Here is a 22,500-nt window from a genome sequence, read left to right on the forward strand (position 1 = left end):
ACGATAACTGTAATGATAACTATATTAGTGTTTACACTAGCGGACGATAACTGTAACGGTAACTATATTAGTGTTTACACTAGCGGACGATAACTGTAATGATAACTATATTAGTGTTTACACTAGCGGACGATAACTGTAACGATAACTATATTAGTGTTTACACTAGCGGACGATAACTGTAATGATAACTATATTAGTGTTTACACTAGCGGACGATAACTGTAATGATAACTATATTAGTGTTTACACTAGCGGACGATAACTATAACGAATATTAGTGTTTACACTAGCGGACGATAACTGTAACGATAACTATATTAGTGTTTACACTAGCGGACGATAACTGTAACGATAACTATATTAGTGTTTACACTAGCGGACGATAACTGTAATGATAACTATATTAGTGTTTACACTAGCGGACGATAACTGTAATGATAACTATATTAGTGTTTACACTAGCGGACGATAACTATAACGAATATTAGTGTTTACACTAGCGGACGATAACTGTAATGATAACTATATTAGTGTTTACACTAGCGGACGATAACTGTAACGATAACTATATTAGTGTTTACACTAGCGGACGATAACTGTAATGATAACTATTAGTGTTTACACTAGCGGACGATAACTGTAATGATAACTATATTAGTGTTTACACTAGCGGACGATAACTATAACGAATATTAGTGTTTACACTAGCGGACGATAACTGTAACGATAACTATATTAGTGTTTACACTAGCGGACGATAACTGTAACGATAACTATATTAGTGTTTACACTAGCGGACGATAACTGTAATGATAACTATATTAGTGTTTACACTAGCGGACGATAACTATAACGAATATTAGTGTTTACACTAGCGGACGATAACTGTAACGATAACTATATTAGTGTTTACACTAGCGGACGATAACTGTAACGATAACTATATTAGTGTTTACACTAGCGGACGATAACTGTAACGATAACTATATTAGTGTTTACACTAGCGGACGATAACTGTAACGATAACTATATTAGTGTTTACACTAGCGGTCGATAACTGTAATGATAACTATATTAGTGTTCATACCAGCGGACGATAACTGTAACGATAACTATATTAGTGTTTACACTAGCGGTCGATAACTGTAACGATAACTATATTAGTGTTTACACTAGCGGACGATAACTGTAACGATAACTATATTAGTGTTTACACTAGCGGACGATAACTGTAACGATAACTATATTAGTGTTTACACTAGCGGACGATAACTATAACGATAACTATATTAGTGTTTACACTAGCGGTCGATAACTGCAACGATAACTATATTAGTGTTTACACTAGCGGACGATAACTGTAACGATAACTATATTAGTGTTTACACTAGCGGACGATAACTGTAACGATAACTATATTAGTGTTTACACTAGCGGTCGATAACTGTAACGATAACTATATTAGTGTTTACACTAGCGGACGATAACTGTAATGATAACTATATTAGTGTTTACACTAGCGGTCGATAACTGTAACGATAACTATATTAGTGTTTACACTAGCGGACGATAACTGTAACGATAACTATATTAGTGTTTACACTAGCGGACGATAACTGTAATGATAACTATATTAGTGTTTACACCAGCGGACGATAACTGTAATGATAACTATATTAGTGTTTACACTAGCGGACGATAACTATAACGAATATTAGTGTTTACACTAGCGGACGATAACTGTAATGATAACTATATTAGTGTTTACACTAGCGGACGATAACTGTAATGATAACTATATTAGTGTTTACACCAGCGGACGATAACTGTAACGATAACTATATTAGTGTTTACACTAGCGGACAATAACTGTAACGATAACTATATTAGTGTTCATACCAGCGGACGATAACTATAATACTATATTAGTGTTTACACTAGCGGACGATAACTATAACGATAACTATATTAGTGTTTACACTAGCGGACGATAACTGTAACGATAACTATATTAGTGTTTACACTAGCGGACGATAACTGTAACGATAACTATATTAGTGTTTACACTAGCGGACGATAACTGTAACGATAACTATATTAGTGTTTACACTAGCGGTCGATAACTGCAACGATAACTATATTAGTGTTTACACTAGCGGACGATAACTGTAACGATAACTATATTAGTGTTTACACTAGCGGACGATAACTATAACGATAACTATATTAGTGTTTACACTAGCGGACGATAACTGTAACGATAACTATATTAGTGTTTACACTAGCGGACGATAACTGTAACGATAACTATATTAGTGTTTACACTAGCGGACGATAACTGTAACGATAACTATATTAGTGTTTACACTAGCGGACGATAACTGTAACGATAACTATATTAGTGTTTACACTAGCGGACGATAACTGTAACGATAACTATATTAGTGTTTACACTAGCGGACGATAACTATAACGATAACTATATTAGTGTTTACACTAGCGGACGATAACTGTAACGATAACTATATTAGTGTTTACACTAGCGAATCATTTACATTTAGAAAATAAAATAAAACTATATCTTTATTGTCATAGTTATTATCCATGGTGTGAAAGGGTCTTTAGTTTTATTTCTGCCTGTGTGATGATTGAGGAACGAAGCAGACGCTCACCTTGTGTGTGTGTGTGTGTGTGTGTGTGTGTGTGTTAGAGCTGTCCCATAGAGATCCATGACATGTTCAACTCGAGCGCGCCAATGATGTTGGGAGTGTTTCTCGGGACGGCAGGAATCATGGTGAGTCCATCTGAACACACACACACTGTAGTTGACATGCGTTCGCATCCACACACACACACTGGAGCCGTGTCCAGTAGTGCACGCTGATCTGTGTGTGTTTGTCTGCATGTGTTCCCGCTCGTCCCCAGGTGTTGGCGCTGGTGTGCAGTGTGGTCCTCAGCAGACACATCTCACAGTCTCGCGCAGCTCCTGCATACGTGCTCCTCACCAATCAGCCGTCGGTCCTGCTTCCTCATGCGCATGTTCCTCACGCAGCGCAGCAGATATAACTGTCTCTCGCCCCCCCCTCTCTCCTCTGTCTCTCTCTCTCTCTCTCGGCCAGTTGGTGGCGCTGGTGTGCAGCTCCTTCCTCTATAACAGTCTGAAGTCGCCCGGCTACTCGACTCCATCCTACTACTGACCCTCCACTCGTCTGTCTGACGGAGGGATGAGCACAGGTCAACAACCACACCTGTGTGTGCATGTGTGTGTGTGTCCAGAATACACACCTGTGTGTGCATGTGTGTGTGTGTCCAGAATACACACCTGTGTTTAATGTTTTTTCTTGGCTATGTGAACATTCCATTTGATCATTTTGCAAACATTTTTGAATGGTTTCAAACGTTCTGAAACGAGTAGCGACATTTAAAAAGCGTTAGACGAACATCCAACTAAAATGTTTCAGAAAAACATTCCATGAACATTGTATAGATAATGTTTTGAGAACGTTATTAAAGACCAGATAACTTTGAACGTACATTCTAATAATGTTACAGGATGAACGTTTGTTCATAACCTTGAGAGAACGTTAGTTACAGTTCTGAGGACGTTCCCTGTTAGCTGCGCATGAACATGTTCAAACCCACCCTACTGAGTATTTACACATTTCATTTTTTATTGCATTAATCTTCATTTTATAAACTTTTAAGCTCTGAATTCTGCATAAACGCTGCCTGTTACAATTCCATCCTGAATATTTCATTTTCTTGCTTTGCTGTATACGATTAAAACATTAAAGACATTTTCACAAACCCGTCTCAGTCGAGTGTTTCATCGGTTGTTGAGCTTGGATGGTGGTGAGAGGTCAAAGGTCAGGAGTCATCAAATCTGTGATCGAAGGGACTTACGGCACATGAAACACGTCTTCATGAACCGGTCTGAGAAGATCACGCTGTTCTCTGTGGGAGAGAGAGAGAACAAGATTAGATAAAAGGGTTTACAAAAGAGTGTCCCGAAGGACTCCAGTTATCCTCAACACATCACATACACTTCAAACTGACATAAAATAATTATGCAGAAAAATCTCACTTTTTCCTGAGATCAGCTGTGTGTGTGTGTGTGAGTGTGCAGTACACGAGTGTGGCCACTAGAGAGCAGCAGCTCTGTTACATTCTCTGTCAGTGATGTCTCTGTATTTGTGTCACAAGTAACATACTATACACTACGTACTTAGACTATGCACTCAATGCTGTGTACTCAACCATAGTGTATGAGGTTTATTCGGTTATTTCCTCATCCAGCATCAGAGTCTGATAGCACTTCTCCTTTGACTATGTAATTAAAACTGACAGTCGAGCACACTTCTTTTTCCCGCTTAATTAAGTGCATTATCCGGGTATTTGAAGTGCACCTTTTCTTGTTGGGATTTTCAGTCTGAACACACTAATCACACTATTTATTCTACAAACCAGCAGAGAATAGTGCATAACTACGTGAATTGGGACGTACCTTGTATGAAGGTTTCAGACCGTGAGCTCATGGCGAATGATCTACAACAAACAAACTACAGACATGACAAAGCAAACATTTAATCACTGAAATTTAATTGGCATGGGTTAGTGGTGGGTAAAAAATTGTTTTATTAGTACTATCAACAGAAATAAACGATGTTTTTCAGCATGTTTAGAATAAAGAGGTGTGGTTTTATAGTTATCTCTATTAAATGTTATTCACTGGTGTGGACGTCAATATAGTTATCATTATAGTTATTACAGTTATCGTTCACTGATAGGACACTAATATAGTTATTGTTCACTGGTGTGGATGTAATATAGTTATCATTAAGTTATTTTTATAGTTATCATTATAGTTATTGTCCAATAACTGGCCAAGCCGGATCTGCTCTTAATACGATGGCGGTCCTCCAGGCCTTCCAGGCAAAACTCCTCCGCTCCATTTAGAGATTTAAGATGATAGATAAACTTTATTGTCCCCAGGGGGTAATTCTTTTCCACAGCACTGCACTTGTTTAACACACACAACATAACCAATGTAATACAAAATACATAATGGAGTCCATGGAGTCTGACCTGACCCCTCTGCTTTTTAGTAGTTATGCAGCGCAACTTCCTCGACCCCCAGAGCCCTTTGGACCTGTTTGGTCCTGCGGTGAACAGCTTCGAAATTAGCGAGTGTTGTTAACCGCTCGTGGCTCTCCAGCCTGTGGCCACCCGGATCCAGGCCTGGGAGGCCATTCTGGGAGAATCCGGTTGGGTCCTGGAGAAGATCAAACAGTCGGTGGATCTGAAAGATGCTTATTTTCATTTCCACATTCACAGACCGTTCTTGAGATTTGCGTTCGAGGGGGTGGCCTACCAATACACGGTCCTTCCGTTCTGACTGTCTGGCACTTCTCACGTTTCTCCAAGTGCGTGGACACAGGGCTCTCCTTTCTGAGACAGAGGGGAGTGTGTGTCCTGAATTACCTCCACAACTGGCTGGTTTTGTCCCAGTCACAGCTCGAGATGTGCGAGCACAGATCCCTGCTCCTCAGACCTTTGGGAATGCCTGAGGTTCAAAAAGAGCTCACTGTCTCCCAGCCGACAAATCTCATTTTCTGTAGCAGTCATCAATTTGGCCCAAATACGGGCCTAACTTTCACCAGAACGCTCTCTGAAAGTTCAGAAGCTGGCGGCATCATTCAAGCTCAGGATCTTGATTCACGTCAAGACTTTCCAGGGACTTCAAGGAAAAATGGCAACAGCACCTACTGCACATACCTCAAAGCCAGCGTTCCATCCCATGCTTGGTGTCTGGAATGGCTCAATCTCAGGGTGAACCACGGCTGTGTCAGGCCCTTGGCTCAATCTCAGGGTGAACCACGGCTGTGTCAGGCCCTTGGCTCAATCTCAGGGTGAACCACGGCTGTGTCAGGCCCTTGGCTCAATCTCAGGGTGAACCACGGCTGTGTCAGGCCCTTGGCTCAATCTCAGGGTGAACCACGGCTGTGTCTAGCCCTTGGCTCAATCTCAGGGTGAACCACGGCTGTGTCAGGCCCTTGGCTCAATCTCAGGGTGAACCACGACTGTGTCAGGCCCTTGGCTCAATCTCAGGGTGAACCACGGCTGTGTCAGGCCCTTGGCTCAATCTCAGGGTGAACCACGGCTGTGTCTAGCCCTTGGCTCAATCTCAGGGTGAACCACGGCTGTGTCAGGCCCTTGGCTCAATCTCAGGGTGAACCACGGCTGTGTCAGGCCCTTGGCTCAATCTCAGGGTGAACCACGGCTGTGTCAGGCCCTTGGCTCAATCTCAGGGTGAACCACGACTGTGTCAGGCCCTTGGCTCAATCTCAGGGTGAACCACGGCTGTGTCAGGCCCTTGGCTCAATCTCAGGGTGAACCACGGCTGTGTCTAGCCCTTGGCTCAATCTCAGGGTGAACCATGGCTGTGTCAGGCCCTTGGCTCAATCTCAGGGTGAACCATGGCTGTGTCTGGCCCTTGGCCCCTTGGACGACACCCCATCTGTACCAGTCAGGAGTGGATGCTGGGGACGGTCTCAAGGAGGAAAGTGGTCATGGATGCCTCCAGCTCGGCAGCCCAGTGTTCGGGTCCTTGATGGACTGGGAACTGCACTGACACAGTAACTGCCTGGAAATATGGCAGTTTTCCTGGCACTGAGAGCCTTCTTGCCAGATGTGAAGGGGCACCACATCCTGGTCCGGTCGGACAACATGACATTGGTAGCCTATACAAACCATATAAAGGGGCCCACTGTACACAGCACAACCTGCGCTCTGTGAGGGCAGCGCATGCCAGGCAGACTAATCCATGGGGACAATCAGTGGATCTCTCAGTGGAGACAGAGGGGAGTGTCTCAGAGAGGATATATATATATACATACATACTCCACTCCTGGAGCTGTCCTATCTCCAGGAGACAGGAGACTCCACCGTCAGACGGTTCAGATGATTTGGACTTCCCAGCGGATCAGGAAGGACAGACACTCGGTCCTTCTAGTGACCTTGCTATGGCGGAACCAAGCTTGGCTCCCAGAGCTGGAACAGCTGTTGTCAGCAGCACCTTGGCCAATCCCTCTCTGCCCACCATACCCCGGGACCAGCCAATCTCTCTCGGCCTACCATACCCCGGTGCTGATCAATCCCTCTCGGCCCACCATACCTCGGCGCTGGCCAATCCCTCTCGGCCCACCATACCCCGGGACCAGCCAATCCCTCTCGGCCCACCATACCCCGGTGCCGGCCAATCCCTCTCGGCCCACCATACCCCGGGAACAGCCAATCCCTCTCGGCCCACCATACCCCGGTGCCGGCCAATCCCTCTCGGCCCACCATACCCCGGTGCCGGCCAATCCCTCTCGGCCCACCATACCCCGATGTCGGCCAATCCCTCTCGGCCCACCATACCCCGGGACCAGCCAATCCCTCTCGGCCCACCATACCCCTGTGGCCCGCCAATCCCTCTCGGCCCACCATACCCCGGTGCCGGCCAATCCCTCTCGGCCCACCATACCCCAATGTCGGCCAATCCCTCTCGACCTACCATACCCCGGGACCAGCCAATCCCTCTCTGCCCACCATACCCCGGGACCAGCCAATCCCTCTCGGCCCACCATACCCCGGTGCCGGCCAATCCCTCTCGGCCCACAATACCCCGATGTCGGCCAATCCCTCTCGGCCCACCATACCCCGGGACCAGCCAATCCCTCTCGGCCCACCATACCCCTGTGGCCCGCCAATCCCTCTCGGCCCACCATACCCCGATGTCGGCCAATCCCTCTCGACCTACCATACCCCGGGACCAGCCAATCCCTCTCGGCCCACCATACCCCGGGACCAGCCAATCCCTCTCGGCCCACCATACCCCTGTGGCCCGCCAATCCCTCTCTGCCCCCCATACCCCGGTGCCGGCCAATCCCTCTCGGCCCACCATACCCCGATGTCGGCCAATCCCTCTCGGCCCACCATACCCCGGGACCAGCCAATCCCTCTCGGCCCACCATACCCCGGTGCCGGCCAATCCCTCTCGGCCCACCATACCCCGGTGCCGGCCAATCCCTCTCGGCCCACCATACCCCGATGTCGGCCAATCCCTCTCGGCCCACCATACCCCGGGACCAGCCAATCCCTCTCGGCCCACCATACCCCTGTGGCCCGCCAATCCCTCTCGGCCCACCATACCCCGGTGCCGGCCAATCCCTCTCGGCCCACCATACCCCGATGTCGGCCAATCCCTCTCGACCTACCATACCCCGGGACCAGCCAATCCCTCTCGGCCCACCATACCCCGGGACCAGCCAATCCCTCTCGGCCCACCATACCCCTGTGGCCCGCCAATCCCTCTCGGCCCACCATACCCCGGTGCCGGCCAATCCCTCTCGGCCCACCATACCCCGATGTCGGCCAATCCCTCTCGACCTACCATACCCCGGGACCAGCCAATCCCTCTCGGCCCACCATACCCCGGGACCAGCCAATCCCTCTCGGCCCACCATACCCCTGTGGCCCGCCAATCCCTCTCGGCCCACCATACCCCGGTGCCGGCCAATCCCTCTCGGCCCACCATACCCCGATGTCGGCCAATCCCTCTCGACCTACCATACCCCGGGACCAGCCAATCCCTCTCGGCCCACCATACCCCTGTGGCCCGCCAATCCCTCTCGGCCCACCATACCCCGGTGCCGGCCAATCCCTCTCGGCCCACCATACCCCGATGTCGGCCAATCCCTCTCGACCTACCATACCCCGGGACCAGCCAATCCCTCTCGGCCCACCATACCCCGGGACCAGCCAATCCCTCTCGGCCCACCATACCCCTGTGGCCCGCCAATCCCTCTCGGCCCACCATACCCCGGTGCCGGCCAATCCCTCTCTGCCCACCATACCCCGATGTCGGCCAATCCCTCTCGGCCCACCATACCCCGGTGGCCCACCAATCCGCCAAAACGGCTGACTTAAAAAGTTCCTGAGGGGGGCTAGAAAGGTCGGGAACTGTCCAAGGTCCTCAAGGTCCTCAGATGGCTTGCAAGCACTCTCATGAACACTTCCTGCCTTGAGTTTGGGCCTATGCACCGTAGGGATATATCTTTGATTTAGGCAGATCAGATTCATCATCAGTGAAGCTCCTCCCACTGCAATCACATCATCAGTGAAGCTCCTCCCACTGCAATCACATCATCAGTGAAGCTCCTCCCACAGCAGTTCACCAATAAATGCTGGAATATTCCCATCAGCCTACAACTGAATTTCAGGAACGGGTTTGGTCTGCCCAGCCCTGTTTGACCCCTCTGAGGTCCATCCGGCTCAGGTTCAGCACTTTCTGCCTAAAACCCGACTGTTCTGGAGACTTTATCTCGTTTCTAAGCAATCCTGCCTCAGTGTGGGCTCTAGGCTGCCTATCTAGAATGCTAATATTGTTATCATTATAGTTATCATTATATTGATCAATATATTCATATTCATTCACACGTTCTTGGTGTGAATCAGCCTTAATTGTTTAAATGATTTCATGCAGGTTATTTCTGATTACATCTTGATTGCAGATGTGCCTAGCATCGTCAGTGCCAACCACTTAATGTTCATTCGTTTTTTAAATAAATGTGATTAATGTATTTTTCAACTAATTAATTGAAATAATAATAATAATAATAATAACGATGATGCTATGCTTGCAGATGGAATGACCTTGGGAGGATGTGACGCAGTGTATGAAGCCCTTCATCTGTGGGACGGAGAGTGTGTCAGTGTGTGTGAAGTGTGTGAGGGTGCGTCGCTCTTCATCTGTGGGACGGAGTGTGTGTCAGTGTGTGTGAAGTGTGTGAGGGTGCGGCGGCTGGTGACTCATGTCATGTTTAGTTGCCTGGCAACTGCAGTTGTTTTCTTTTAAGCTCAAGAAAAATATGAACGTCTGGATGTCATTCACAGAGAGACCCATATAGTTGTTCTTTCTATAAAATATGAATAAATAATCAGTATTTGATGAATCATGCATGCAGTTATAAGATGAAGATGATCATTGGTAACCTTATATAGTTATATATATACGTTTTTTTAATAGTAGTAGCTCAGGTTGCTTTACAAACAAGTCAAAAGAACAGAAAAAAAAAACGTGTGTGAGATGGACTAGAGCGGTTTGAGAGTGTGTGTGTGTGTGTGAGTGAGTGTGTGTGCGTGTGTGAACATGCGAGTATGAGAGCTGAAATATGGGAGCGTCCAAAACATTCCCATCCGGATTTCAACACAAACACTCAACAATAAAAAGCATTTCAAAACACTGTCTGATGTTCCTCACACACACACACACACACACACACACACACACACACACACGCACGCACGCACACACACACACACACACACACACACACACACACACTCACAGAAGGGGGATAACAGGAGATGATTGAATAAAGATCATAACGGATTATACACATGGTTGTCGCAGGACTTTCTTGTTCTTACACAAAGACGTTATTGTGATCGTGTGTGTGTGTGTGTGTGTGTGTGTGTGTGTGTTCTGGCGCTCAGGTGAGGTTGTATTTGTCCTGCAGGTGAAATCTGGTTGGACAACATTTCTAAATTCTCTCATCTTCTCGTTAGGGTGTGTGTCTGTCACACAGGGTGTGTGTGTGTGTGTGTGTGTATTTACTCACTGAGAATCACAGAAACACATTTCACAAAAACCACAGCAAAGACCGATAACAACAGGAATACATGTTTGGTATTTTTGTGGATCCAGGCAACAAAATATCTCAGACACCAAGCATTCTTTCAACATCTCACCAACTTATTCATCATCAAAGTATAACTTTCTTATATAATATGAATATAGTATATCAGTGGTGACTCCATCATGTGTCTCACGTCCTGATTTTAAATCCAGCATTAAAGCTTTCAGTGGTTGATGTGAGTGATGGTCTGTAAGAGGGCGTGGATCGTCTGTATTCATAGACTCAATACAGGACAATATTTACTAATGAATCACACAGAGAGAACAGGGTTAGGAGGAAAGTGTGTGTGTGTGTGTGTGTGTGTGTGTGTGTGTTAGAGAGAGAGAGCCAGTGATTGGTGTTATCAGTTACAAAAAGTTTTCACAGAGCCAGCGGGAAAAGGGCTAGTCAGGACCTTCCTAAACGCCACACCCTTTGAAAGAGAAACACTACAGGAATGAGAGGGAGGGGCGGAGCCAGGGGGCGGGGCCTATTAGAGAGCAGCTGGTGGGATAGTTCAGTGAATGGGGAGTAATGAGACGAAGGGGCGGGGCCAGGGGGCGGGGCCAGCTAAGATCAGGAAAAAGGCAGTAATGAGGGTGAGGGGGTGGAGCCAGGGGGCGGGGCCTATTAGAGAGTAGCTGGTGGGATAGTTCAAGGAATGGGGAGTAATGAGATGAAGGGGCGGGGCCAGGGGGCGGGGCCCTTTAGAGAGTGGCTGGTGGGATAGTTCAGGGAATGGGCAGTAATGAGACGAAGGGGCGGGGCCAGGGGGCGGGCCCCTTTAGAGAGTGGCTGGTGGGATAGTTCAGGGAATGGGGAGTAATGAGACGAAGGGGCGGGGCCAGGGGGCGGGCCCCTTTAGAGAGTGGCTGGTGGGATAGTTCAGGGAATGGGGAGTAATGAGATGAAGGGGCGGGGACAGGGGCGGGGCCTATTAGAGAGCAGCTGGTGGGATAGTTCAAGGAATGGGAAGGAATGGGGAGTAATGAGATGAAGGGGCGGGGCCAGGGGCGGGGCCTTTTAGAGAGTGGCTGGTGGGATAGTTCAGGGAATGGGCAGTAATGAGATGAAGGGGCGGGGCCAGGGGGCAGGGCCTTTTAGAGAGTGGCTGGTGGGATAGTTCAGGGAATGGGCAGTAATGAGAGTGAGGGGGCGGGGCCTGTTAGAGAGCAGCTGGTGGGATAGTTTAGAGTAAAGATCTCCAGCGACACAGATCTCATCTGGAAGTGTGCAGTTGCTCTCCTCCAGTGATCGGCCTTCTGTTATTCAGCAGGTAAGATCTGAAACTCTTCTCAGTCTCTCTAACCCTCCACTCGGGAGCTCTGAGGGGATTCCAGGCTTCACAACACTAGTTAAGAGAGTGTGTGTGAGTGTGTGTTGGTGTGTGTGAGCATGTGTCCGGCTGAGAGGAGTGTGTTCGGTCAGCGAGAGCCTGAGCTGATGTTCTTCTGTGTGATATATGGGAAATCCTGAAAAAACTTGGTAATCGGATGGTCTGAAGTGGTACAGATGGGAAGAGAGGAGGGGCGCTTCTTTAAGGAGAGGCATTTCTGTGCAATGCTGAAGACATGTTTCAACCCATCGAGCTGTAACAACACTTGATCCGGTCATTCATACCTGCTGAACACACACACACACACACACCCTCTGAACAGGGCGGGTTCACTGTGCTGCTGTTGAAATGTGCTGAACCTAACCTCAGTGTGTGTTCCTCTCTCTGTCTGTCAGTCATGTTGGTGTTACTCGCTGCCATCTTCTTCCTCCACCTCTCCTGCATCGCTCTACTGCTGGCCGCCACCATCCATAACGTGAGTTACACACACACACACACACACACACTATTCATCTGCTTACTACATTAAATTAAGTTTTCATCTTCAGCTTAGGAACATGCGTCAGTAACAGACTCTATGTGTGATTTAGCATCAGCAGTGTTTGGAAACTGTGAGAAAACTAAGCACAAAGTGAAGTATTGAGGACATGTGTTACATGACAGAACAGAGCAATATTGATATGATCACATTCACACTAAAGTTGAAGCTTCTTGATGAAACTGTGTGGTTTAATGATGCCAGAAGAACTGACCGCAGAACTGACATTTGAGTAGAAATCCGTGCATAGAGTCCGTTGAATGACGTCTCTCTCACTCCTGCTGATATGATTTGTGTGTGTGTGTGTGTGTGTGTGTGTAGGCCTGGTGGATGACCGAAAACGTGTCCACTGATATCTGGGCTCGCTGGACTCTGTCAGGCGGACAGTGGAACTACACTGAGATTCCTTACGTCAATGCCAAAGGTCTGAACACACACAAATTCATCAGTTTAGTCATTGATCTGAATCACAACAACAGTCACACACACACACACACACACACACACTGAGAGTTTGTCAATCACTCATTCCTCTCTCATTTTAAACGGCAAATGTTTTCCGAATGGCTGGGACTTTATTTTGTTGTGCAGTATTTTCAGCAGTTTTTGTAGACTTTACTTTTTCAACGTTTAGTAACACTAGTAATATTTCAGAAGCTGGATCAGATGTTTCTGCTGAAGAGTTGACAAACACACTTTCTTTTTATGGAGCCCTAGTGTTCTTGACTCAGTATCATATACTGTAATAGGAAAGGTCTTAAATTATTATTTACATGATTCATGGGTTATTTCCAGTGTTGGGGAAAGTTGCTTTTTATGGAAAGTAATGTTAAACGTTACTTTTGCGTAACTTTTTCTCATTGCTTGCTTGTTGTTTTAAATAACACACAAAAAAAACATTCTTGAAATAGTATTTAAGGTGAACATAAAGGCCGAAGGATATTCAATAAATAGGAAAGCAAAGTAACTTATTTATTTGAAAAAGTAACTCAGATGTTTTGTTCTAAATTTTAAAGTAATGTTACTTGTTACTTGAATAACCTGATTACGTAACTCGCGTCACTTGTAATTACGTTACAATGTTACGTGCAACACTGATTTTTTCCAATATTTTTTTTACGTATGTTTATGAACTGTTTAAAAATGAATTTAAACACAATGAATGAATTAAAACTGAAAGGTTCTTTACATGAAGCGCCTGACGGAATCTTGTAAGGCTCTAAATATGAGCGTTCCTCCTAAGCGTGTGGTTTAACTGTAGTTCTCTGCAGCTCAGACACTCACGTGCAGTGCTGTGGGTAACTCATCATTACAGGTAACTTGTAATTTTATAACTTGTACTTTTTCAAGATGGAGGCGCAACATGGCTGCCGCCATTCGAGCGACTCGCTCATATGTATTCTAAATGGCAGATTCTACGCTTACGAGAACACTTGATTAGTTGGTAGAAGTAATTACACATTAATGAGCACATATCATTTTGAAAGAACAAAGTGTTTTTTTGCTAAGAATCAACTTAAAAAATTACACAGTGTAGCTTTAAATGACACAAATATACTTTATGTATTTAATCTCACTTTATTAACCAATGTCTTTGTTGCTGACCTTCAGTTATCTAATTCAACCATACAAATAAGCAAAAATTACTTTAGATTAGATTTAGAAATAAGAGTGTTGAACTTCCTTCTCCTGTATCCTATTGTTTTGTAATCGAGAATAACAGCAGCTGATAGGTTTATTTGAGTGGCGCCCCTCTGTACTCTACTGTCCTCTACTGTACTCTACCTCTACTGTACTGTCCTCTACCTCTACTGTTCTCTACCTCTACTGTACTGTCCTCTACCTCTACTGTCCTCTACTGTACTCTACTGTCCTCTACCTCTACTGTACTCTACTGCACTCTACCTCTACTGTAATCTACTGTACTCTACTGCACTCTACCTCTACTGTAATCTACTGTACTCTACTGTCCTCTACCTCTACTGTACTCTACTGTCCTCTACCTCTACTGTACTCTACTGCACTCTACCTCTACTGTACTCTACTGTCCTCTACCTCTACTCTACTGTCCTCTACCTCTACTGTCCTCTACCTCTACTGTCCTCTACTGTACTCTACCTCTACTGTACTGTCCTCTACCTCTACTGTACTCTACTGTACTCTACTGCACTCTACCTCTACTGTAATCTACTGTACTCTACTGTCCTCTACCTCTACTGTACTCTACTGTCCTCTACCTCTACTCTGCTGTCCTCTACCTCTACTGTCCTCTACCTCTACTGTACTCTACTGTCCTCTACCTCTACTGTACTCTACTGCACTCTACCTCTACTGTACTCTACTGTCCTCTACCTCTACTGTACTCTACTGTACTCTACCTCTACTGTACTCTACTGTCCTCTACCTCTACTGTCCTCTACCTCTACTGTACTCTACTGTCCTCTACCTCTACTGTCCTCTACCTCTACTGTACTCTACTGTCCTCTACCTCTACTGTCCTCTACCTCTACTGTACTCTACTGTCCTCTACCTCTACTGTCCTCTACTGTCCTCTACCTCTACTGTACTCTACCTCTACTGTCCTCTACCTCTACTGTACTCTACTGTCCTCTACCTCTACTGCACTCTACCTCTACTGTACTCTACCTCTACTGCACTCTACTGTACTCTATTGTCCTCTACTGCACTCTACTGTCCTCTACTGCACTCTACCTCTACTGCACTCTACTGTACTCTACTGTCCTCTACTGCACTCTACTGTACTCTATTGTCCTCTACTGCACTCTACTGTCATCTACTGCACTCTACCTCTACTGCACTCTACTGTACTCTACTGTCCTCTACTGCACTCTACCTCTACTGCACTCTACTGTACTCTACTGTCCTCTACTGCACTCTACTGTACTCTATTGTCCTCTACTGCACTCTACTGTCCTCTACTGCACTCTACCTCTACTGCACTCTACTGTACTCTACTGTCCTCTACTGCACTCTACTGTACTCTATTGTCCTCTACTGCACTCTACTGTCCTCTACTGCACTCTACCTCTACTGCACTCTACTGTACTCTACTGTCCTCTACTGCACTCTACCTCTACTGCACTCTACTGTACTCTATTGTCCTCTACTGCACTCTACCTCTACTGCACTCTACTGTCCTCTATTGTCCTCTACTGCACTCTACCTCTACTGCACTCTACTGTCCTCTATTGTCCTCTACTGCACTCTACCTCTACTGCACTCTACTGTCCTCTATTGTCCTCTACTGCACTCTACCTCTACTGTACTCTACTGTCCTCTACTGCACTCTACCTCTACTGTCCTCTACTGCACTCTACTGCACTCTACTGCACTCTACTGTCCTCTACTGCACTCTACCTCTACTGTCCTCTACTGCACTCTACTGTCCTCTATTGTCCTCTACTGCACTCTACTGTCCTCTACTGCACTCTACCTCTACTGCACTCTACTGTCCTCTATTGTCCTCTACTGCACTCTACCTCTACTGCACTCTACTGTCCTCTATTGTCCTCTACTGCACTCTACCTCTACTGCACTCTACTGTCCTCTATTGTCCTCTACTGCACTCTACCTCTACTGCACTCTACTGTCCTCTACTGCACTCTACCTCTACTGCACTCTACTGTCCTCTATTGTCCTCTACTGCACTCTACCTCTACTGTCCTCTACTGCACTCTACCTCTACTGCACTCTACTGTACTCTACTGTCCTCTATTGTCCTCTACTGCACTCTACCTCTACTGTACTCTACTGTCCTCTACTGCACTCTACCTCTACTGTCCTCTACTGCACTCTACCTCTACTGTACTCTACCTCTACTGCACTCTACTGTACTCTATTGTCCTCTACTGCACTCTACCTCTACTGCACTCTACTGTACTCTACTGTCCTCTATTGTCCTCTACTGCACTCTACCTCTACTGTACTCTACTGTCCTCTACCTCTACTGCACTCTACTGTCCTCTACCTCTACTGTACTCTACTGTCCTCTACCTCTATTGTACTCTACTGTACTCTACTGTCCTCTATTGTACTCTACTAAACAAGCAAGTTGAGAAAAGGTGAGAAAAAGTAACGCAAAAGTAACATAACACATTACTTTCCATAAAAAGTGACTAAGCAACGCAATTAGTTACTTTTTTTGGGAGTGCTCAATATTGTAATGCATTACTTTTAAAAGTAACTTTCCCCAACACTACGTGTTGATGTTTCAGCTCAGACACTCACGTGTGTATGTGTTGTGTTGATGTTTCAGAGTATCTGCAGGCGGTTCAGGCCAGCTCTGTGCTCGCGTGCATCTTCTGCATCCTGGGCCTGTTCGTGTTCGTGGCTCAGCTCTACACACTACCTAAAGGAAAACGCTTTCTGTTCACTGGAGCCTTCCAGCTGCTGTCCTGTGAGTGACACACACACACTCACTCACTCACTCACTCACTCACACACACACACACACACACACACACTGCTTGTGTTCCTCAGTTCTGTGCATCATGATCGCGGCCTCCATCTACAGTGCATCTGGAAAGTATTCACAGTGCTTCACTTTTTCCACATTTTGTTATGTTACAGCCTTATTCAAAAATGGATCAAATTCATTATTCCGCAAAATTCTACAAACAATACCCCATAGTGACAACGTGAAAGACATTTGTTTGAAATCTTTGCAAATTTATTAAAAATAAAAAACAAAAAAAAGCACATGTACATAAGTATTTACAGCCTTGGCTTAATACTTTGTTGAAGCCCCTTTAGCACCAATTACAGCCTCAAGTGTTTTTGGGTATGATGCTGCAAGCTTGGCACACCTGTTTTTGGGCAGTTTCTCCCATTCTTCTTTGCAGAACCTCTCGAGCTCTATCAGGTTGGATGGGGAGTGTCAGTGCACAGCCATCTTCAGATCTCTCCAGAGATGTTCAATCGGGTTCGAGTCTGGGCTCTAGTGGGCCACTCAAGGACATTCCCAGAGTTGTCCCGGAGGCACTCCTCTTTTATCTTGGCTGTGTGCTGAGTGTCGTTGTCCTGTTGGAAGATGAACCGTCTCCATAGTCTGAGATCCAGAGCTCTGGAGCAGGTTTCCATCAAGGACATCTCTGTACATTCATCTTTCCCTCGATCCTGATGAGTCTCACAGTTCCTCATCTTTCCCTCGATCCTGATGAGTCTCCCAGTTCCTCATCTTTCCTTCAATCCTGACTAGTCCCCCAGTTCCTCATCTTTCTCTCGATCCTGACTAGTCTCCCAGTTCCTCATCTTTCCCTTGATCCTGATGAGTCTCCTAGTTCCTCATCTTTCCTTCGATCCTGACGAGTCTCCCAGTTCCTCATCTTACCCTTGATCCTGACGAGTCTCCCAGTTCCTCATCTTTCCTTTGATCCTGACTAGTCTCCCAGTTCCTCATCTTTCCCTTGATCCTGACGAGTCTCCTAGTTCCTCATCTTTCCTTCGATCCTGACGAGTCTCCCAGTTCCTCATCTTTCCTTCGATCCTGACGAGTCTCCCAGTTCCTTATCTTTCCTTCGATCCTGACTAGTCTCCCAGTTTCTCATCTTTCCCTTGATCCTGATGAGTCTCCTAGTTCCTCATCTTTCCTTCGATCCTGACGAGTCTCCCAGTTCCTCATCTTACCCTTGATCCTGACTAGTCTGCCAGTTCCTAATCTTTCCTTTGATCCTGATGAGTCTCCCAGTTCCTCATCTTTCCGTTGATCCTGACTAGTCTCCTAGTTCCTCATCTTTCCTTCGATCCTGACGAGTCTCCCAGTTCCTCATCTTACCCTTGATCCTGACTAGTCTCCCAGTTCCTCATCTTTCCTTCGATCCTGACGAATCTCCCAGTTCCTCATCTTACCCTTGATCCTGACGAGTCTCCCAGTTCCTCATCTTTCCTTTGATCCTGATGAGTCTCCCAGTTCCTCAACTTTCTCTCGTCCTGACGAGTCTCCCAGTTCCTCATCTTACCCTTGATCCTGACTAGTCTCCCAGTTCCTCATCTTTCTCTCGATTCTGATGAGTCTCCCAGTTCCTCATCTTACCCTTGATCCTGACTAGTCTCCCAGTTCCTCATCTTTCTCTCGATTCTGATGAGTCTCCCAGTTCCTTATCTTTCTCTTGACCCTGACTAGTCTCCCAGTTCCTCATCTTTCCTTCGATCCTAATGAGTCTCCCAGTTCCTCATCTTTCCTTCGATCCTGACGAGTCTCCCAGTTCCTCATCTTACCCTTGATCCTGACTAGTCTCCCAGTTCCTCATCTTTCTCTCGATTCTGATGAGTCTCCCAGTTCCTTATCTTTCTCTTGACCCTGACTAGTCTCCCAGTTCCTCATCTTTCCTTCGATCCTAATGAGTCTCCCAGTTCCTCATCTTTCCTTCAATCCTGACTAGTCTCCCAGTTCCTCATCTTTCTCTCGTCCTGACGAGTCTCCCAGTTCCTCATCTTACCCTTGATCCTGACTAGTCTCCCAGTTCCTCATCTTTCTCTCGATTCTGATGAGTCTCCCAGTTCCTTATCTTTCTCTTGACCCTGACTAGTCTCCCAGTTCCTCATCTTTCCTTCGATCCTAATGAGTCTCCCAGTTCCTCATCTTTCCTTCGATCCTGACGAGTCTCCAAGTTCCTCATCTTTCTCTCGATCCTGATGAGTCTCCCAGTTCCTCATCTTTCCTTCGATCCTGACGAGTCTCCCAGTTCCTCATCTTACCCTTGATCCTGACTAGTCTCCCAGTTCCTCATCTTTCTCTCGACCCTGACTAGTCTCCCAGTTCCTCATCTTTCCTTCGATCCTGACGAGTCTCCCAGTTCCTCATCTTTCCTTCGATCCTGACGAGTCTCCCAGTTCCTCATCTTTCCTTCGATCCTGACGAGTCTCCCAGTCCCTGCTGCTGTTAAACACCCCCACAGCTGATGCTGCTTCACTGTAGGGATGGTATTGTCCAGTTGATGAGCGGTGCCTGCTTTCCTCCAGACATGACGCTTACCATTCAGGCCAAAGAGTTCTTTCTTTCATCAGACCAGAGAATTTTGTTTCTCATGGTCTGAGAGTCCTTCAGGTGCATTTTGGCAAACTCCAGGCGGGCTGTCATGTGTCTTTTACTGAGGAGTGGCTTCCGTCTGATTGGTGGACAGCTGCAGAGATGGTTGTTCTTCTAAAAGGTTCTCAGGCCTGATTGGTGGACAGCTGCAGAGATGGTTGTTCTTCTAAAAGGTTCTCAGGCCTGATTGGTGGACAGCTGCAGAGATGGTTGTTCTTCTAAAAGGTTCTCAGCCCTGATTGGTGGACAGCTGCAGAGATGTTTGTTCTTCTAAAAGGTTCTCAGCCCTGATTGGTGGACAGCTGCAGAGATGGTTGTTCTTCTAAAAGGTTCTCAGGCCTGATTGGTGGACAGCTGCAGAGATGGTTGTTCTTCTAAAAGGTTCTCAGCCCTGATTGGTGGACAGCTGCAGAGATGTTTGTTCTTCTAAAAGGTTCTCAGCCCTGATTGGTGGACAGCTGCAGAGACGGTTGTTCTTCTAAAAGGTTCTCAGCCCTGATTGGTGGACAGCTGCAGAGATGTTTGTTCTTCTAAAAGGTTCTCAGCCCTGATTGGTGGACAGCTGCAGAGACGGTTGTTCTTCTAAAAGGTTCTCAGCCCTGATTGGTGGACAGCTGCAGAGACGGTTGTTCTTCTAAAAGGTTCTCAGCCCTGATTGGTGGACAGCTGCAGAGACGGTTGTTCTTCTAAAAGGTTCTCAGGCCTGATTGGTGGACAGCTGCAGAGACGGTTGTTCTTCTAAAAGGTTCTCAGCCCTGATTGGTGGACAGCTGCAGAGATGTTTGTTCTTCTAAAAGGTTCTCAGCCCTGATTGGTGGACAGCTGCAGAGACGGTTGTTCTTCTAAAAGGTTCTCAGGCCTGATTGGTGGACAGCTGCAGAGACGGTTGTTCTTCTAAAAGGTTCTCAGCCCTGATTGGTGGACAGCTGCAGAGATGTTTGTTCTTCTAAAAGGTTCTCAGCCCTGATTGGTGGACAGCTGCAGAGATGGTTGTTCTTCTAAAAGGTTCTCAGGCCTGATTGGTGGACAGCTGCAGAGATGGTTGTTCTTCTAAAAGGTTCTCAGCCCTGATTGGTGGACAGCTGCAGAGATGGTTGTTCTTCTAAAAGGTTCTCAGGCCTGATTGGTGGACAGCTGCAGAGATGGTTGTTCTTCTAAAAGGTTCTCAGCCCTGATTGGTGGACAGCTGCAGAGATGGTTGTTCTTCTGGAAGGTTCTCCTCTCTCTACAGAGAAACGCTGGAGCTCTGTCAGAGTGACCATCGGATTCTGGGTCTCCTCCCTGACTTGAGGCCCTTCCCCCCAGATCTGCAGAAATGTGTCTGTACCCTTCCCCAGATCTGTGCCTCGATACAATCCTGTCTCAGAGGTCTACAGACAATTCCTTGGACTTCATGGCTTGGTTTGTGCTCTGACATGCACTGTTAACTGTGGGACCTTATATAGACCACCGGTGGACTCCAATCCAGTTGTAGAAACATCTCAAGGATGATTGGTGGAAACTGGATGCACCTTAATTTTAAGTGCCATGGCAAAGGCTGTACATGTGATTTTTTACATTTTTTCAATAAAATTTGCAAAGATTTAAAACAAACTTCTTTTGCACTTAATCTATTTTGGAATAAGGCTGTAACATAACAAAATGTAGAAAAAGTGAAGTGCTGTCAATACTTTCCGGATGCACTGTACACTCACTCTCACTCTCACTCTCACACACACTCACAGTCACACACACTCACTCACTGCTTGTGTTCTTCAGTTCTGTGCATCATGATTGCGGCCTCCATCTACACGGACATCTTCCATAAGGACGAGCGGAACGGCTGGTACGGAGCCTCCTTCATCCTGGCCTGGATCTCCGTCTGCCTCACCTTGCTCTCCTGCATCACCTACTTCATCCTGCGCAAGAAAACTGCGTGAAGAACATCACACACACACACACACACACACACACACTCAAAGACTACATGACAAACACACACACTCTCCATCAGCAGATCTTTAAACGCTTGTGTTGTTTTCATCCCCTGGGGTCTCAGGCTGCGGTCGAGTGTTTCAGAGCATCTGCAGATCAACATATGATTATATAGATGAATGTAATCTTAGAGACATACAGAGTCTAAATCACTCATCATTTCTCACATCAAGCCCCATAAACACATGGGTGATTCTTTACCTCAAAACACTTCTGCAAATGGTTTGTTTCTATGTTAAAACATTTATCATGTGTCCTGAACTAAGGATCTGATCTGGGCTTTAGTCACTTTGGATTTTGTCAATTTAAGCATTTAATTGATGGTCACTGCAAAATGTAATTCCCATGACAACATGAAATAACTGATTTGAATTAAAAATGGCTTTTTATTTTTATTTTGTACAATAAATTTCATCACGATTAATAAGACCCATGATATAGAGACACGTTGGCATATTTGAAGAACTTTTAAAGTTTGGGAATCTTTAATAAATCCGATCCTTTGGAAAATGTCCCCAAATGGAAAAAATCTCCAACATTTATTTCAAGATAATTCTGTCACTTTGTTTTATATGGAATAATGTATTTCTGTTGATGTTTTCTGATGAAAGCAACTTTAGAGTCTAGTAATAATTAAAATATTAACAGCAAATATCAATAAAGCATACAGTTTATTGTTTATTTACAGAATGAAGTGGAATTTCTTCCTCAATGACAGTGTGAATATTTCAAAGGGCAAAACTACATCACAAAAGAATGAAATACATTTATATTTTCATGAAGAGTTGCCGTTTAGTTTTTCATTAAAAGTTTGGACAACGAGTTGAAACTGTAACTACTTTAATAGATAAAAACAGATGAACAGATCAGAGCGGACTGA

At 45.9% G+C, this 22,500-nt stretch overlaps 3 protein-coding genes across 4 annotated transcripts in view; 2 read left to right on the top strand and 1 right to left on the bottom strand.

Annotated features, from left to right (window-relative positions):
• The window catches only part of cd9r (CD9 molecule related), a 16,289-nt gene extending 12,479 nt beyond the window's left edge, over window positions 1-3,810 (top strand). The window contains exons 8-9 of one of the 2 annotated variants that reach the window (XM_084403081.1): window positions 2,714-2,797; window positions 3,123-3,810. In XM_084403081.1, coding sequence (XP_084259207.1) covers window positions 2,714-2,797; window positions 3,123-3,200 — 162 coding nt within the window. In that variant the 3' untranslated portion in view covers window positions 3,201-3,810. Of the gene's footprint in view, window positions 1-2,713; window positions 2,798-2,928 lie in introns of both variants that reach the window. The other variant, XM_084403080.1, reaches the window with a different exon arrangement.
• Window positions 3,811-11,861: 8,051 nt separating this feature from the next.
• On the top strand, window positions 11,862-22,441 carry LOC311286817 (epithelial membrane protein 1). Its single transcript, XM_084403114.1, has 5 exons — window positions 11,862-12,000; window positions 12,456-12,535; window positions 12,920-13,022; window positions 16,875-17,015; window positions 21,405-22,441. The coding sequence occupies exons 2-5, from the start codon at window positions 12,458-12,460 to the stop codon at window positions 21,563-21,565; spliced, it is 483 nt and encodes a 160-aa protein (XP_084259240.1). The 5' UTR covers window positions 11,862-12,000; window positions 12,456-12,457; the 3' UTR covers window positions 21,566-22,441.
• gsg1 (germ cell associated 1) overlaps window positions 22,020-22,500 on the bottom strand; it is an 11,957-nt gene continuing 11,476 nt past the window's right edge. Inside the window, exon 6 of the mRNA XM_084403105.1 lies at window positions 22,020-22,500. This exon is cut by the window's right edge and continues 431 nt beyond it. Within this exon, the coding sequence (XP_084259231.1) occupies window positions 22,487-22,500 (14 nt within the window). The 3' untranslated portion in view covers window positions 22,020-22,486.

The sequence above is a fragment of the Rutilus rutilus genome (assembly GCF_951802725.1).
Source record: "Rutilus rutilus genome assembly, chromosome: 1".
NCBI lineage: Eukaryota > Metazoa > Chordata > Actinopteri > Cypriniformes > Leuciscidae > Rutilus > Rutilus rutilus.